The 18427-nt window shown below is 34.0% G+C and overlaps 1 protein-coding gene across 19 annotated transcripts in view; it reads left to right on the forward strand.

The window, feature by feature from the left end:
* The window catches only part of LOC127846924 (tensin-1-like), a 363784-nt gene that overhangs the window by 287177 nt on the left and 58180 nt on the right, over window positions 1-18427 (forward strand). For 10 of the 19 annotated variants that reach the window (XM_052378347.1, XM_052378349.1, XM_052378348.1 and 7 more), the window contains 2 exons: window positions 6710-6909; window positions 15094-15144. In XM_052378347.1, coding sequence (XP_052234307.1) covers window positions 6710-6835 — 126 coding nt within the window. In that variant the 3' untranslated portion in view covers window positions 6836-6909; window positions 15094-15144. Of the gene's footprint in view, window positions 1-6709; window positions 6910-11418; window positions 11503-15093; window positions 15145-16756; window positions 17046-18427 lie in introns of all 19 variants that reach the window. The other 9 variants (XM_052378339.1, XM_052378341.1, XM_052378335.1 and 6 more) reach the window with 6 other exon arrangements.

The following is an 18427-nucleotide window of genomic DNA, read 5'->3' on the forward strand; positions in this document are numbered from 1 at the left end:
TAAAAATCACATTTTTGCATGTAGGTTGTTAATTTGGATAAAGACCCTATTTAGAAGTAATTAATTGTTTTTGACCATAAATACAGATTAAGCATAAATAATAGGCAATTGTGGTTTCAGAAATTTGAAGAATTTAAGATGGCTTTTCAGAAATGTTTATATAAATAACGTACATGTTTCACAAGAACACAATTTGTAACAATGAATTGAGTGGAATGCATTATTCAGTTTTTATGATTGTTTAAATTGCAGTTGATTAAATAGAGTTTAAGTAAATTTAAGAGCAAAGTGTTGTTCAATTTCAGAACACTATACTTCAGGCTGTTGTTATCGCTGAAAATTTAAATGGGATTTAAATCCCCCCTGCCGCATTGAATAAAGAGCAGTGGGTGCAATGTTCTTTTAACACTTTAGAAACAAGCTGTGAATATTTTGAAGTTTTACAAAAATGAAAATTATATAATGTCTGTAAAGAAGATGCTTAAAATATATCTACTCAAAAGGTTTTATATTGTGGTAAAATGTCTTGGCAAGGCATGTTGTACTGTTTATATGTTGCGTAACGCAAAAATTAAAGGGGCATTTTTTAAGTATTTTGCGCTAATTAAAAACTCAAGAGTCGATTAAAATGTATGTGTTCCCCAATTTGTGTCCGAAATATAATATAGAGGATATTTGTTGAATTCGGTGGATTTTAATTAACGAGTGATCATAGAAAATAATATTTTCACAAGTGGCGCAGCCACGAGTGAAAATATATTATTTTATATGATCACGAGTGAATAAAAATCGATAATCCACCGAACCCAACAAATTTTCTTTTTATTTTATGCTTTTTTTCACAGTTTATATACATTGTTTAAGAGTTTAACTAAAGAATTTCGCTGGGAAAATGACGTCATTTCGTCAAAAAATAACGTCATATAACATAAACAGTGAAAATTATCAATAATTTTCACTGATAATTTTCATTGTTTGAAACAGCGAAATTATCAGTTTTAATTCACTGATATTTCTCTATAAACCACCGGAAAGCATACAATAAATTTTGAGAATAAAAGATAGGCTGACAGAATAGTAAAGAATTTGTTTTTACTACCATCAATTTTTGGTTTGCTCTATTCCTCTAAGAATCAAACTTATTCTTACAATATCAAGCCCTTCAATTAAACCCTTTTTATGGTACTATTATAAATAACCTTAAATTGAGACAGTCTCTGGGAAAACAAGGCTTATTGCACATGCCTACTGTCCCAGATTTGCCTGTGAATTCCACACAGGCTAATTAGGTACAACTCTTCATCACCTGGACTGGATTTGTGTTAAGGAGAGAATTCTTTAAAAAATATGAACTTTTCCACTTTATCAAAAAGTGTCGTCCCTGATAAGCCCATGCGGACTGCACAGGCTCATCTGGGAATTACTTTCCACAGCATTGCATTGAGCCCGGTTAGCCCAGAGCGAGGCTCAACATCATTTAACCCTTTGCATGCTGGGAAATTTGTCGTCTGCTAAAATGTCGTCTGCTGAATTTCTAAAATTAGCATTTCCTTTGATTTTTTTTTAAGAATACTATAAGAATAGCAAACAGTTTGGATCCTGAAGAAACGCCATGTTCTGTGGCGTCTCATCTGGATCCAAACTGTTTGCAAAGGCCTTCAAAATTTGTATTGTGTTGTAACTACCAAATGTTAGGCGTAACACATCCAAAGGGACATTAAACCCACATTTTGAATAGTTTACTTTTCTCATTAGCATTTGTGTGTGGTTTAAATTACATTTCTTCCCTTCCAATTTCACAATTATTATTCAAGTTAAGTTTTAAAACTTTGTAGTCAGTTGTAAGATTCAATTAAAGTCAGCATGTTACTGTTGTTGATTTCTAATCTAGTGGGCTATTAAGAGTCAATTACAAGTTTTGTTTCTTTAACTCTACGTGGTAAATTTTCAATGTATGATTCAAACTAGTAATTTAACTCCTGGGTCAAATTGAACATTCCTTTGAAACAAAGCTTTCCAATGTAGGGATGCATTAAATTTTAATTTCTTGTTCAGGTTTTCAGTTTTCAGATGGCACTAGACTTCAGAAAAACCCACTCAACACCCAATTAAAACCATTCTGGATGATTAGATAGATGATTGGCATCATTGGTTCTTATGTTAAAAGCAAAGTATTCTGTATGAAGAATGATGACATTTGAACTGTAAAATGTCAAGTTTAATTCAACTCTAAATAAAGAATATTTAGAACATTACAATTTTTAGAAACTTCTTTATTTTTTGACTTTATTCCAAGAAGAGAATATACCTCAAGTTAACTGTTTGGAGTGATTTTATGACTGTTTGTTGTGGTCAAATAAAAAGGTCAACAAAATGTAAACAAGGCTCATGTTAGTCCACAGCTGTATTGTTTCATGGTAGTTGTGCATAACAAGGTGTCAGTTTAACGACCCTGTGACATAGTAATTGTTTGATCAAATTGCTAATGTGACAACATTGCATGAAATTACACTGATATGTACTTGCTAGATTACTATTGATTGTATATTTATGACCATCTATTGGTGTGTGACTCACTCATATTTACAAGCCGTTGAATGGTTTTATTTTATTGTTATAGTTTGTATTATATGGGACCTTATAATTCACAATTGAAGGTTTAAAAAATATATAGACAAAAAATAAATAAATCTCTGTACATTTAATCCATCTCCCGTCTAGCTCTTTATGTTAAACCTTATTAAAAAAAATCAAATTTATTTTTATTCTCAATTTTAAAGTATTTTAGGCAAAAAGACAGGAACCCTAATTTTTCAATTTAAGCCAAAACAACGCGATATCTCCCAATCCAAAGAGACCCTTCCCCATTCCCAAAATGGTGAAAAAAACACCGGCTGGTGGAATAGTGAGGGCATGTATATTAATTAACTGTTTACCACTTAGATAGGTATTTTGACGCATAGTAGTCCTTTAGAAAGTTACATTTAATTAAAGACCTTTCTTACTGTATTCAAGTTTTAAATGCCTCATTTCTAACCCTTAGATTCTGATGAGCAGCAAACAGCATAACACCTGAACAGACTGTGAGTTTCTAAATACAGGCTGTTATGGTTTAATGCTGGTTGCAAAAGCCATTTTCACTTTGCTTCTTATGGGGGAAAGGGTTAAAATGAGATTGTTATCAACTGAAATGCTTGAGTTTATATGTGTATACTATATTAATTTTTAAATATGCAGGGTTTTGAAAATGTCATGGTTTTATTTTTTTAAATAAATCAAAACAGATTTTCATGATGTTATTATAATTTTGGGTAGACATATTTTCAAAAGGATAGCACACCGTTAGGTTATACACCATCATCTTGAATTGACAAGCATAAGCAGTTTAACTGAAATTATTGGTAATTATATCTGAACGACTAAACCATAGTGGGAAGTGTAGTATGAAAACATTTAGTAACAACCATTTACTCATTCAAGCGTCATGCAATTTAAAACGCTTAATTAACCTGAAAGGTAATAATGTTTGTTTCATGTAGAAGCGCAGTACACTAGGCACTTTGTGTATTGTTTGGTTGTTCTTGTTTTGGCTCATTTTTTTGGCAAATGTGCATTTTTAATGTTCTGTCATTTGGCTTGCAGTTTAAAACAAACAAAAAAACAGAAAAGTTTCATTGGTTGAGTCACTTGTGAAAATCTTTCCTTCCAGAATTCTTTCAATTCTTTCATCAGAATTCTTTCATCAATGGCAGACCTCCAAAATGCCATTAGCTTTTGTTGGTTTTTTTTTTATATTGTGCTTTTTGTAAAAATAGTGTAGCCATGACAATGAACATATAAGCAAAACTAATCCAATTTGAAGACATTTGGTCCAACATAATAGAAGTACTAAGTGAAATTGAAGAATTATATAATTATATTATGCCCATATTATCCAAACAATCGCAATGTCTAAGATTTTGCAATAAAAACATGTAATAATATGATGGAAATTCAAAGTTGTTAAACGCCCATAAATGATAACTACAGCAATTTTATAATAGGAATGTCCGTTATTTATCATAAAGCTCATCTCAACGATGTAGACTGTCCCGTGATAAAGTATTAAATTGTAAAAATTGCACATGCAAAACCTCTATTATGAGGAAATCTTTATGCAAGTTGCATGCTATTTGTAAATTGTGAGAGCACTTGAAAGTTTGTGAAATTCAGTGTACGTCCCTGATACCCCAGCCACTACTTTTTGGGGGGCATAATGATTGTAAACATGAGTGTTCCAGCTATATACATGTACATCTATGAGTAGAGTGGATTTTCATTTATTCAAGGTGACCAAAGTTTAAAGTTCTTAAAAGTTATTCTGATCAAAATCATGTAGGTTTTCTTGTTTCAATGAATGTTCTCTAATTCAGGTGATTCAATAGAGTACATAAATATCTACTGAATGCTGTATTCAATAAGTGTGATGCCTTGCTTTTTTATGACGTTGTTGAGATCAATCAATGGACCAATAATTTATGCATGAATACCATCTTAAGAAACTAACTCTTTTTGATGTTTCAATATGCATGTGTAATGATTGAAATGCATTACCTTTGCCTGATCATGAATGTTTGAATTTTATCATTCTTCACTTTTGTCTTTCATATGTATTGCTTCATAATGTATGAATGTTGAAGGATAATGTTTTTGAAGTGTTTAATATGCCATATTAAAAAGGTCATTTAAATTTGAAATATTTATCGTTTTTTGCCTAAGAAAAGATATTCAGCTGTTCAGTTTATAAAAGTTTTTTATATAAATAATTCAGATTTCAAAAGTATACATGAACACTTAAACAATTACAAGAGAAAATGCTTAACAATTTATTTATTTCAAAGATGGAAAAGGAATAATGCATTTCTCCAAAAGAAGAGATTGTATTGTACTTAAGTATCATGTTCTTGGAAGATGTATCAGTGAAAATGTTTTGAGTTTATGCGATGTCTGATCACACTGGAGAGCCGCATTCTCGACTGCTGTTCTACTTGATAATTAAACTTAAGCAAATTTATTAACATTTTTGAGATAGATCAATGAATGGACACGTAACTTTTACATACACTAGTTCATATTCTGATATGCATGTTTAAAGATTGAAATGCATTAACATTGCTGAGGCCCTTATCATGAATATTTGAAATTCTTTTATAAACTTTTGTCTAATACATGAATTGCTTGATGTACATGTATGAATTAACTATGAGTTTTTAACCAGGTTTTTCCATTTTGAATTGTCTCCCTTTATCAGACTTTTTTTATACACCCACTAAACGAAGTTTTGGGGGGTATATAGGAGTGAGCTTGTCTGTCGGTCGGTCGATCTGTCGGTCGGTCCGTGTCCGCTCTCTAATTCAAGAAGTTTTCATCCGATCCTCACCAAACTTGGTCAGAAGTTGTATCTACATGATGTCTAGGCCAAGTTCTAACATGGGCCTTGCCGGGTCAAAAACTAGGTCACAGGGTCACTTAGTTCGTTTTAAACATTCAGCATGTTGTCCGCTCTCTAATTCAAGTAGTTTTCATCAGAGCTTCACCAAACTTGGTCAGAAGTTTTATCTAGATGATGTCTAGTTTTTAATTGAAAACCTGGTTTTATGACAATTTTGTCCTTTGTTTTTTTAGTTGTTTTACATCAAGACATGCCATACTTAAATGGTCACTGAAATCTGAAATATCAATTATTTGATGCCTAAGAATATGTAACACAATTCAACTGCATGAATAAACACTTGTACAATTCATGTGTTGGATGACAAGTGAAAAACTTTATACTTTATACATTGTTATTTTAAGCATAAAACACAAAGACAAACCCAAGTATGAGTGTACAAAACAATTGTAGATTAAATGTTTGAAAACCTATTATGTGTGAATATTACACTAGTGTGGTGTTCTTAGAATACAGTATCAGTTAAATTGTTTTGTATTGTATGATCACTTGAAAGGTGCAACATTGAATGCTATTCCACTTAACACAATCAATGAAACTGAAACGAAATCTCCGAACGCCAAACTTGTGTTCTATATATACCTTTTTCTGCCTGTTTTTCTTTGTACACCAAAAAAAGCCACAAACTAAAGTGAAGTAATCTTTTATATTAACAAAAGTAGTGTGTTGACTAGTTTTATTCGGAAACAGTTTTCACTAGTAGCTACTTTGCTTTTTGATGTATTTTAGTATTGAAAACTAAAGGTTTTGTATGCAAAAAAAACATAAAGGTATGTAATAACTATTAAGAAAAATTAATATTTTATGCTGTTACACTCTTAACCCTTTAAGCGCTGGAACTGGATTTTAAAGGCCTTTGCAAACAGTTTGGATCCAGATGAGACGCCACAGAACGTGGCGTCTCATCTGGATCCAAACTGTTTGCTATTCTGATAGTATTCTTTGAAAAAAATCGAAGAAAATGGTAATTTTAGAAATTCAGCAGACAACATTTTAGCAGACGACAAATTTCCCAGCATGCAAAGGGTTAAATGCTGTGATGAATGTAGTATAAACTCATCAAAAGCACCACTGGGTTTATGAATCACCTTTAATTACTCCCAGGCCCAACAGAGTCAAAACTGTAGTATGTTATTAATATTAATATTTTATGTAGTTTATACACTCTTCAAAAAATGCGACAAATGTTGTGTAACAACGCCCCCTTCTTTCTTCCAGGCCCAACAGAGCCTTGCTGAGCAGCCCAAGAAGATCGAGGTCACAGAGGTCGACCGTATCTCTCTGAAGCCGATTGGCCCAGGCATCCAACAGCTCGAGCCTGAGGGCTCCTATGCACTCAACTAGCACCCTGGGACGAGACAGCACCCTTGGGCGAGCCACCACGCCCAGTTTTCCCATCAGTCCTCAGAGTTCTGCAGGTAAGAAAGGGGTTTTGAGCTGGGGCCTTTGTCTTGTTGTCATGACTTCTATCTTTGTCATGGTAAAAATGATAATTTGGGATTTTTGACATGCTGGTAAAGGTTGTTGTAATGTTGTCCTGATGATAGTGAAAAATGAGAATTGTCTTTGCTATTAAGTTTGTGTGTCTTTTTGTCTTATTTTGCCCCCCCCCCCCCCACTCAAAATGCATCTTTCAATAATGATGAACATTTATTATACCCCCATTACCATTGGTAATGTAGGAGTCACTTTGTTGGTCGGTCTGTCCCAAAATTTCATCTGATCTTTACCAAACTTGGTCACAAGTTGTATCTAGATAATGTCTTTGTCAAGTTTGAATATAGGTCATGCCGGCTTAAAAACTTGGTCACGGGGTCACTTAGTGCGTTTTAAACCACAAGTTTGTCCGGACCATAACTATGTCATTTATCATAAGATTTTACTTAAAACTTGGTACATTTGTTCACCATCATGGGACGGTGTGTCATGCGAAAGAAGTACATCGATATCAGCCAGGTCAAGGCCATACTTGGAGTTCAAAGGTCAAATGCTTGTCCGGGCCATAACTTTGTCTTTCATTTTGAGATTTTAAAATCATTTGGTACATTTGTTTACCATCATTAAACGGTGTGTCACGAGAGAGAATTACGTGGATATCTCCAAGGTCAAGGTCACACTTTGAGTTCAAAGGTCAAAAATGGCCATAAATGAGCTTGTCCGGGCCATAATTATGTCATTCATTGTGAGATTTTAAAATCATATTGCATATTTGTCCACCATCATTTGACGGTGTGTCATGTAAAAGAATTACGCCGATATCTGCAACATCAATGTCACACTGTGAGTTCAAAGGTCAAAAATGGCCATAAATGATCATGTCCGGGCGATAACTATGTCATTCATTGTGAGATTTTAAAATGACTTTGTACATTAATTTTGTTCACAGTCATTGGACGACGTGTCATGCAAAAGAATTCAATAGTTCAAAGGTCAAAATGGCCATAAATGATAATGGCATAATAATTCTAAAAAATCGCCATAAATTAATTTCTCTTGTTTTGTGAAGACAGCATGCAAAGTATTCTGTGTCAATGCAGCATGTGGGGGTATACGCCACGTCTGTGACAAATCTCTAGTTATTTGTGATGTAATTTAAGTTTTAAACATGTTTTACCTTGCTTCTTGGAATGCCCTATTTAAGGTATGATAGAAGTTTATATTAAGTTTGCACCATGGATTTAACAATTTATGTTCAAAAGACTCGGAATAATTCCATGAAGAATAAGAGAGCCATGGCAGCAGTTGTTAAAGAAAAATACAAAAATAATGTGCAAATATAAGCGCCTTATCTTATTGGGACAAAGCGACTAATCATAGTGTTTAGGTTGTGAATTTTTTTATTAATAAAATGTTACATTGGTTATCAATGTGATGCTGTTAAAGCTACAAAAATGTTTTTGCTATGAAGGATATTTATTGTTGTAACAGGCCATTATATGTATTGAACATAATGGTGGTACAAAGGTGCCTAAAAACTTTGTCTTTAGTGTTATATTCTTTGCTTGAAGCAACTTTTTTAGCTCGGCTGTTTTCTGAGAAAACCCGAGGTATTGTCATAGCCAGCTCGTCGTCTACCGTAGGCGTCGTGCTCAAACCTTAACATTGGCTCTAAAATCAAATTGCTTTCACCTACAACTTTGAAACTTCATATGTGGTTGCACTTTGATGAGTAGTGCACTTTGATGAGTTCTACACGCCACACCTATTTTTGGGTCACTAGGTCAAAGGTCAAGGTCACTGTGACCTCCCCGGCGAAATGTTGTTCATGATTTCATGAACACTTCAAGCCAATCAAGAACTGTTCATGAACGGTTCTGAAAAAGTTCCTGAGCTTGGTTCATGAACTTTTGGACATGAACTGTTCTTAAGACATGTTCATGAACTGTTTATGAATTATTGTTGAACATTTCAAAGTTCATGAACAGTTCTTCATCTAACCATAAATACTTAGTGAATGAACATTTCATGCACAAGTATTTCTAATGACTTTTCTGAGACAGACTTTAAGGATCCATCATGAATAATTCATGAATTCCTTTGTGCTAGATGTTTCATACATATTTTTGAAAGTAATATTGAAATGTTTAGCATACAAATCTTGTAGATTTGTGAAACCTGTGAAGTTAGTATGAATATGCATAGTACTTTCACCACTGTAAGTTAGAGTTCTTGACCTGTTCTAGAGAATTTTAAGAACATTTGTACAAGAACTGTTCAAGAACTGCCTTCAGGAACACTTCAATAACTTTTTAAGGACCTTTCCTGTTCTTGAATTATTCTTAAACTATTCTTGAACACTTTAAGAACTTTTTTTGAACAACATGTTTCCTTCTGATGTTCTTAAACAGGTCTACACAATGTTTTTGAATGTATGATGGACTTTTTATGAATCCAATATGTTCTTAAAAGGATCTGTCATTGTTCTTGGAAGACTTAAAAGACAAGTTTAAGAACGTTTTAAGGACATCTTATTTCAAGAACAGTTTAAGATGATATCAAGAACTCAATGCACATTGCATTGCTGTTTTTACAAAGAAAGAATATTGTGTGCACAGGAAGTTGAAACGGAAGGCACATGGTTTATGTTATATTTGAAAATGTAAGTCTTTAATAAATTACCGGCTGAACTGATCAGCCATTGGTTCCATTTCAAGTTCTTTGGCACTGTAAGTGTAACCATTTCAGGGAAACCATTGATTAGTAAATGATTCTTGAACTGAAAATGAGACTATTCATAATCTTTTCAATACATGAATTATTCATGAACATATAGTGCAAAGTTGTATTATGAAATTTAAAGAGTATTATCAAACCACTTGTATCTCAGTTATTAGTGTTATATTTAAATTATTGTTATATGTTGCTATCAATATGTTAAGTGCTAATACAAGACTTGTTTCTTCTTACCCTGACCTGTTTGTTGAGCTTTAGTAACACTTATGATAACCTTTGCATAAATTGACAAATTCTTGTTCATGAATAGTTCATGAACACTTCATGCCACCTCAGTTCATGAACTCTTGAAGAACTATGGTTCATGAACTATTCACTTACAGTTCGTGAACAGAAAATGAGCCATTGAAAAATAGAAGGAAAATGTTCATGAACTGTTCGTGAACAGCAAAACCCTGAAGAATTTTTCAAGAATTGTGTTGTTCATGAACTGTTCAAGAACACTTCATGCCATTGATGTTCATGAATAGTTCATGAACATTTCATGCCATATTGGTTCAAGAATAGTTCATGAACACTTCATGCCACACAGGTTCAAGAATAGTTCATAAACACTTCATGCCATAAGGGTTCAAGAATAGTTCATGAACACTTCATGCCATTAGGTTTCAAGAATATTTCATGAACACTTCATGCCATTAGTGTTCATGAACAGTTCATGAACTAAAATTTCAAGAACTTTTCACAGACGTGGCTCATTTTCTGTTCACGAACTATTCGTGAACAATTCATGAACTCAGTTCACGAACAGTTCATGAACTGTTCACGAATTATTCGTGAACTGCAGAACAACATTTCGCAGGGGCTCTAATATAAAACTTTTATATAGGCTCTAAAATCAAAGTGCTTCCACCTACAACTTTGAAACTTCATATGTAGATGCACCTTGATGAGTTCTACATGCCACACCCATTTTCGGGTCACTAGGTCAAAGGTCAACGTCACTGTGACCTCTAAAAAAAAAAAAAATCTGACAAGCTTTTGCAGCCGAGCGTGGCACCCGTTATGTGGTGCTCTTGTTTAAAGTAAGCTTTCTTTCCATAAAAACTAGCCAATTCCCATGTTATATTAAATATTTGGCTTACATAATTATTGTGCCCATAATACTATCCTGTTGTAAAATGTAAATATTTCATGGGTAAATTGTTGTCAACACTTTGCTTTACTTCATTTCCTTAACAGTCTTAATAATTATATGTATGATGCCTCATTATGCTCATTCTTCTATTATTATTATTATTATTATTATTATTATTATTTATAAACCATATGTATTTCCATATTAATTTGAACTCTTCTCTGGTCATGTCATGTTTTAAATTACCATCTTTTTGTATTTCATTTTCTGTGTTTTTCATAGTTAATTACAAAATAATGTGTGCAACTTGTCTGTATGTTAACTAGAACTGTGAAGTGACATGGAATGGCCTTGTTGCTAGAGCGATCATTTTCATTTCTGCTAAATTATATCTCCATAGCAACCATGATGGAACAAATTAACCATCATTTTTATTTTCTTCAACATTGTTACATGTAACTCAATAGAGTATGTAGTTCATGATGTTGATAGTGGAGATTTTCATTGTTGCTGACTCTTGTTTCCATAGCAACCATGATTGAACTTCCATAGCAACCATGATTGAACTTATTAACCTTTTAACCTTCACCTTTGCCGTCTTATGTTATTTGAACAGAGCAAATAATTCAAGCAGTGCATGAGAAAGTGCGCCGAATGTCGCTTGGATCTACCCAGTCACTGAATAGTGTTGGTTGTGTTGGTAATGTGATTTCTTTGATTTTCTTCCATTACCGTGGAAACCCTGTTAGCCTTATCTACCCAATTTCCTGTGACCGTGTGTTTTCTGTATGCGGACGACACGTGCATGTTAGCGCTCCCATGTTGTTTGTGTGTATGCCTTCTGTTTGTGCTTCTCTTCTCTCCACTACACAAGGCATGAATAACAGAAACCAACATTTAAGGCTGCTCATTACAAAGCGCTGATATAATCTTTACTTTGCATAGATTGTTGATTGCCGTATCAAAGAATTTGTGGGATTTAATTCCAAGGAACTTTTCTGTTGGTCAAATAGCACATGTACCTTCTTAACCTTTTCTCATTTAAGTTGGTATACCAGTTATTTTGGGAGTAAAGGAAGGCCTTTTTTTCCCTCATAATATCTTGGCATAATACAAATGTATCTTGATATTTCTTTGACTGTTGATAATGTTACTTGTAATGATAGGGTTCATGCTGCTTGCTGCTCATCAGTATCTAAAGGTTAAAAATGAAGCCTATAAAATTTGAATCTGAGTTAGGAAGGTTTGTAATAAAATTTAACTCTTGAAGGGACTACAAACGCATCAAAAAACGTTTTAAGGCATAAAGGGTTAAACGAAATCCTTTCCACACAATATTTGAAAAGAACACTTAATGCTGAGATCATAAAAATAAAAATACTGGTTTTTCGTCAGGGAAAGATGTACCCCTAAATGTAAAATTAAAGGTAAAGGTCACATGGGAATGTTATGTTAAATGCAAGTTCAACTGCTCAGTCATATTGATGGACCTTTGTTTAAACCGATTAATTTTAGCTTGATTGCATTGAAAGCCAAACGCTCATTGAAACGCATGATGTGTACATATGACTGGTGCATGAAAGGCCATAAGTATGTTATACCTGTTTATGCAGCTGTCTATTATGTTGTACCTGTTTATGCAGCTGTCTATTATGTTGTACCTGTTTATCGAGCTGTATATTATGTTATACCTGTTTATGCAGCTGTCTATTATGTTGTACCTGTTTATCGAGCTGTATATTATGTTATACCTGTTTATGCAGCTGTCTATTATGTTGTACCTGTTTATGAAGCTGTTTTTCCGCAGATGTTTGATTTCGATTGTCTTTCTTTCTGTATCTATTGTATTGTATGATTTGTTGTGAAATTAACATTGAGTTGATTTGATACATTTCTTTAACTGTTGTTGTTATTATGTGGTTGTTATAGTTTCAGTTGTATTTGAACAAGTATTTAGTTCACCAAACTGTAGTTTTTTTTCGATTTCTGTTGATTTTTTCTTCTGTTGATTTTAAGTTAGGAAGTGAATTTAATTCTTTATAAACAAAAATAATCATGACAATATATCAAAGTCTAACAACTTGATAAACGGATGATATTGGTAGACCTTCATAAGTTAATTCCTCTTCATATAGCTCCCAATATACCCTGTATCACTAGTAAATTCAACATATAGATCTAGATCCACACTAATTACAGTAACAGTAACTTCCCCAGTTAGACATGCATAAATTATTAACACATGGTTTCCCGTTCTTTGTATTTGGGTGTATTTGTATTTTCACAGACAAGTAAATTTTTGTTTTTTTGTTTCATTAAGTTTGAATTACTCATCAAGTTGTCCTGATACAAAAGCAATGAGGTTATATTAGTTGTAGAAATAACATACTTGAATTCAATAGTAAATAGCTTTTTTTTGCAAAACTATTTTTTGAACAAACATTTTTATGACCATGAAATTGTTTTACATCTATTTATTTTGGAAAAAAATATACCATTTTGAAACAAACCATAAAACCCAGATTTTCTTTCAAGAAAAGTCAGCAATAAATCGTTTTTCAGTAAATATTTTAAGCTAATACAAATTATTCAGATATACACATGAAAGGCACTAGTAAATCTTAAGTTCTGCGTGCTATTATGCTGATGTGAAACTGCAGTCAATAGTTACATTTGTTGTGAAGATTTAATGTTGTAGCTTATTTTATGATTTACGCAATTTTCAGCATATGCCACATTTTAGCCGGGACAAGATTATGACTTTTATTATGCCCCCCTTCGAAGAAGAGGGGGTATATTGTTTTGCACATGTCGGTCCGTCCGTCCGTATGTCCGTCCACCAGATGGTTTTCGGATGATTACTCAAGAACGCTTAGGCCTAGGATCATGAAACTTCATAGGTACATTGATCATTACTCGCAGATGACCCCTATATATTTTCAGGTCACTAGGTCAAAGGTCAAGATCACGGTGACCCGAAATAGTAAAATGGTTTCCGGATGATAACTCAAGAACTCTTATGCCTAGGATCATGAAACTTCACAGGTACATTGATCATGACTCCCAGATGACACCTATTGATTTTCAGGTCACTAGGTCAAAGGTCAAGGTCACGGTGACCCGAAATAGTAAAATGGTTTCTGGATGATAACTCAAGAACCCTTATGCATAGGATCATGAAACTTCATAGGTACATTGATCATGACTCGCAGATGACCCCTATTATTTTAAGGTCACTAGGTCAAAGGTCAAGGTCACTGCCACTACAACTGACAGCCCATATGGGGGGCATGCATGTTTTACAAACAGCCCTTGTTAGATATAAAATCAATATACATGGATGAATTTATATGCGCATAATCAGTAACAATGATAGTATATGACCCACATCATACCAAAAGGGATCTTATGGCATATACACCCATAAAAGCTCCAGCTAAGTCTGCTCAGCCGTGAAGTCTGGTCAGGTGCTACTCTGTACACTGTAAGGTCATGCAAGGTTTTGTAGTCTCAGTAACCCTTTCAGCGCTGGAACCGAATTTTGAAGGCCTTTGCAAACAGTTTGGATCCAGATGACACGCAACAAAAGGTGGCGTCTCATCAGGATCCAAACCGTTTGCTATTCTGATAGTATTCTTTGGAAAAAAAATCAAAGAAAATGCTAATTTTAGAAATTCAGCTGATGACATTTTAGCAGACGACAAATTTCCCAGCATGCAAAGGGTTAGTGGACGAACCAGACTGCGTGGATGAGCAGGCTGCATGGTCTGGAGCTGTGCTGACCGCATATGTCTTAAGACCAATTTTTGCTTGATGCGGCTCATGCAATCAGCATGTTTTATGTACACATTTATTTGTTCTTGAAAAATACATTTAATTTAAATATAATTATTAAAGTTGCATACTTATATCAGATTTAATGGACTCTCGGAATTCAGGTTGTACAATTTTGGAAATTTAAAGAATATTCATTGAACAAACATTATTTAATGATACAATGATTACAACCAATGTTCATATTATAGGAAACCTTTGTATTATGTATAATTATGTCTAATTTGTGATTTCAATCAATGAAAATTGTGGCATATATTAATATAGAGGCTGTAATTTCATTTTCTACCGACCAACCATGGCATGTTTACATGTAAAAATAGCAATCCACTAGAAAACAGCTTGTTTAGTGATGCATTTTGCTCCAGTATTTTGTGCTTTAAATGTATTCATTGTTTTTGTAACGCCTTCCTACTTTGTTTGCGTAGCTGATGAAGATTTTTCTGTTGTTTTGTAGCGACCCCTCCCTTCCCTTTGACGCCAAGGACACCTTATACCAACGCATCAGGTAGAAACGCTTTCTATGCTTTTATTTGGTTATTTGTTTCCTTTATTTTCTTCAGTAGTTAGTTTCCTTGTTCCCTAGACGTTCGGTGGTTGGTGTCTCATTTGTTTATCATTTTTGTTTTCCATGCACACACACACAGTAAAGTTTTCTACCAGACAATAAGTTTTTGATTACTACAATCATCCCGATTACAGTATACGTAATATGAGCGATGTCGATCATGCCAAAATAGTCCGTAGGACATTCCCTCAGTCTGGTTTTGGGCTACAATCCTGGGATATGTCCTAAGACCTTTTTACGCACAAAGTCTTATCTGAATCATTCTTATATTTCTGAGTTTAACCCTTTGCATGCTGGGAAATTTGTCTTCTGCTAAAATGTTGTCTGCTGAATTTCTAAAATAAGCATTTTCTTCAATTTTTTTCAAAGAATACTATCAGAAAAGCAAACAGTTTGGATCCTGATGAGACACCAGGTTCTGTGGCATCTCATCTGGATCCAAACTGTTTGCAAAGGCCTTCAAAATTCGGTTCCAGCACTGAAAGGGTTAACATTGTCTTCGCACATGTATATATTTCCCATAGTTACATGATTTCTTTCTTTTTTATGTTTGCAATACTGAAAACTATGTACTTTTACAGTTATAAATATTTATGACATATAATCATCATCATATAAAACTTGGACATGAACATAAAGTATTTTCTCCTTAGTCTGGTACAAAACATGACGTGTTAACTTTAAACTTAACAGGTTAATATAGTTTCTGATCATGCAATGGGTTTGGGTAGAAATAAGGCATGGTTATGATTAGAAAGTCAGTAATGAATTTAGGCACTCTAGCGCTAAACCACTTTCTGTGCGTACAATTTTTTGTTAAGCCATACCATTCAGTGAATTGATAACTATCTTGTTTTCAAAATATGTGTGATAACAATAAATCAAACAGAAAAACAGATTTACAAAAAATAATTCCATGCCAAAATATTATTTTCTTTGGTTTGTATCTTCCAAGTTGATAAAGAAACATCAAATAATAGGAACCTTGACATTGCATTACAACATACTCATGTGTCTGAACTCCTTATTTTAAAGGAACACAATGTAGCAAGGTGTGAAAGTGGTTTAGTTTGTGAATGGTGAATGTTTTGCACTAAGGATCACGGTACATGTCTATGCATGTTGTGTTTTTCTATTGCTTCCACTTGCCATGATTTACTGCATTAACCTGAAACACAAAAAAAGTTACATCCCTTATGTATGTGTGCTGCCATTTTCCCAAAGGCATTTTTCTGGTTTGAAGTTTTCACTTTTCTGATATTTTTCGTTTGCTTTACATGCAGATCTGCAGAAAGTTTTTTAGGTTTTTTTTTGTGTATCCATTTTGTGAGTGATATTATGTAAAATAAGATAGGATTGCCTGTTTTGTAACTTTATCTTTCAAACTTATAATTGTATGTCTCTTAAAAAAGCTCCTCCATGTATTTGTCCCATTTTGTGATCAGCTAAGCTAGAGAGCAAAAAATGTTCTCTCACGAAAACTTATTCAGGTTAATATTCAAGCATTTGCAAGTTAGCTTGACAATTTTTGCGTTTGCTTTATTTGCTGTAGTGAAATCATCAAACGCCCCCAGCTATCAACGCCTGCCCCAGACCTTTTCCTACGGGTCTTCTGGCCTTGCCCAAGGTCAAGGTCATATAGGACTCCACAACTTACGGCCAATCTGTGTCTGGCTTGTACGGAGCCCCTGGCATTTACAACTCACAGCAGTCTCTGAACAGTGTTTTCGAACACGAGGAACCGAGAAATTACAATTCGATAGTTTCTCGTCAGCTTATGCGTAGTGTGAATGACCCAACGTATGCTTCGATAAATGACACAGATGTGAGGGATGTTAAAGGTACCTGCACACAGTCACATATAGTGTAGACATCGCTTCGTGTAGCTCTTCATTTGCTCTCATTAATTTTCATGGTCCTAGGTGACATTCAAGATTCGTGTTTGCTTTGCATGTAATACTGTAAAATCATTATTATTTGTGGGACATTGATTTTTGTTGTTTTCGTGGGTTTACCAATCCACGATTTTAAGACAAACTTATTGGAAAATGTCAGATCAAAATTCCTCTTTTCCAAAATCAGAAATCTTCAAATGTATGTGTCCATGAAAATGTATTTTTTGGGGGGAAAAAACACAAAATTAAATGCCAAAATATACAAATGATTTTACAGTGTTCTTGGTTTTGCATGGTGCACGTGTGAGATGCTTACAACACCTAACGACTAACCGGCACTTATGTTTGTGGTCAATAAGGGATATGTCAGAGTTATCATTGTTTTCATTTGTGTTCTCATTACATTTATTATATCATTGTTATTTTTTGTTCCTAATATTTAGTTATATTGTGTGTTGATTTGGTTTATTATGTCCCCCACTATACAGTACAGCCAAAGCGGAACAAACGTATTTCGCGATCCGCGGCGGCAAGGCGAAACGAGTCGATGCCGCGTCAGTCATTGAAGCCGCAGTCAGTATGCGGCGGCAAGTCGCATTACGCCGCGAAACTTCGCATCTGTCCGCCGAGGAATGCCGCTATCCGCGACATGATGCCGAGTCGATGCGCATCATGAAATAAAAAATCTTTTTTAAAATTATTAGTTACATGTAGTCAACAAATTTTGAAAGAACAATTATAATAATAATTAAAATCATTATAAATTTATTGTGCGCGGATTGTATTAGCATATACATGTAAGCATAGTTAATGTGTCTGGCCAATTAAGTTTGTTTCCCGCCCGTAGTGTATGTATTTCACACATAAACAAGGTCACGTAATTATGTTTTCGCACATACAAGTGGTCAAGGCTCCAGCATATGGGGGATTTATAAATTAATTGCATGTTGATTTTGCTATTAAATTTAAGCTGAGAAAATTAGCAGTTTGAAGCCACATCAATAATCAAGACGGTGACGACGTATTTCTTGTTTTGTTAATTATCAGCTTATTAAAACTATTGTTTGAATATGCATTTATAAACACGTTTTATTTTGTTCATATTATACAGTTAATATCGCTACTAATTACCCGATAATCCCGTATATTCCAGTTTTAAAGCAAATGCTGGTAAATATTTACGATACACAAACATTCTCGATATTTCCTCAAGTATCAAATACATTTTGGCATTGGTTACTATTTATAGAGATGATGAAATAACGTCTAATCGGGGCGGGTTTTTTTCCACTGAACACGCGATTTACGCCTGACGTGATGTTCATGTA

This window comes from Dreissena polymorpha, chromosome 10 (genome assembly GCF_020536995.1).
Source record: "Dreissena polymorpha isolate Duluth1 chromosome 10, UMN_Dpol_1.0, whole genome shotgun sequence".
In the NCBI taxonomy this organism is placed as follows: Eukaryota; Metazoa; Mollusca; class Bivalvia; order Myida; family Dreissenidae; genus Dreissena; species Dreissena polymorpha.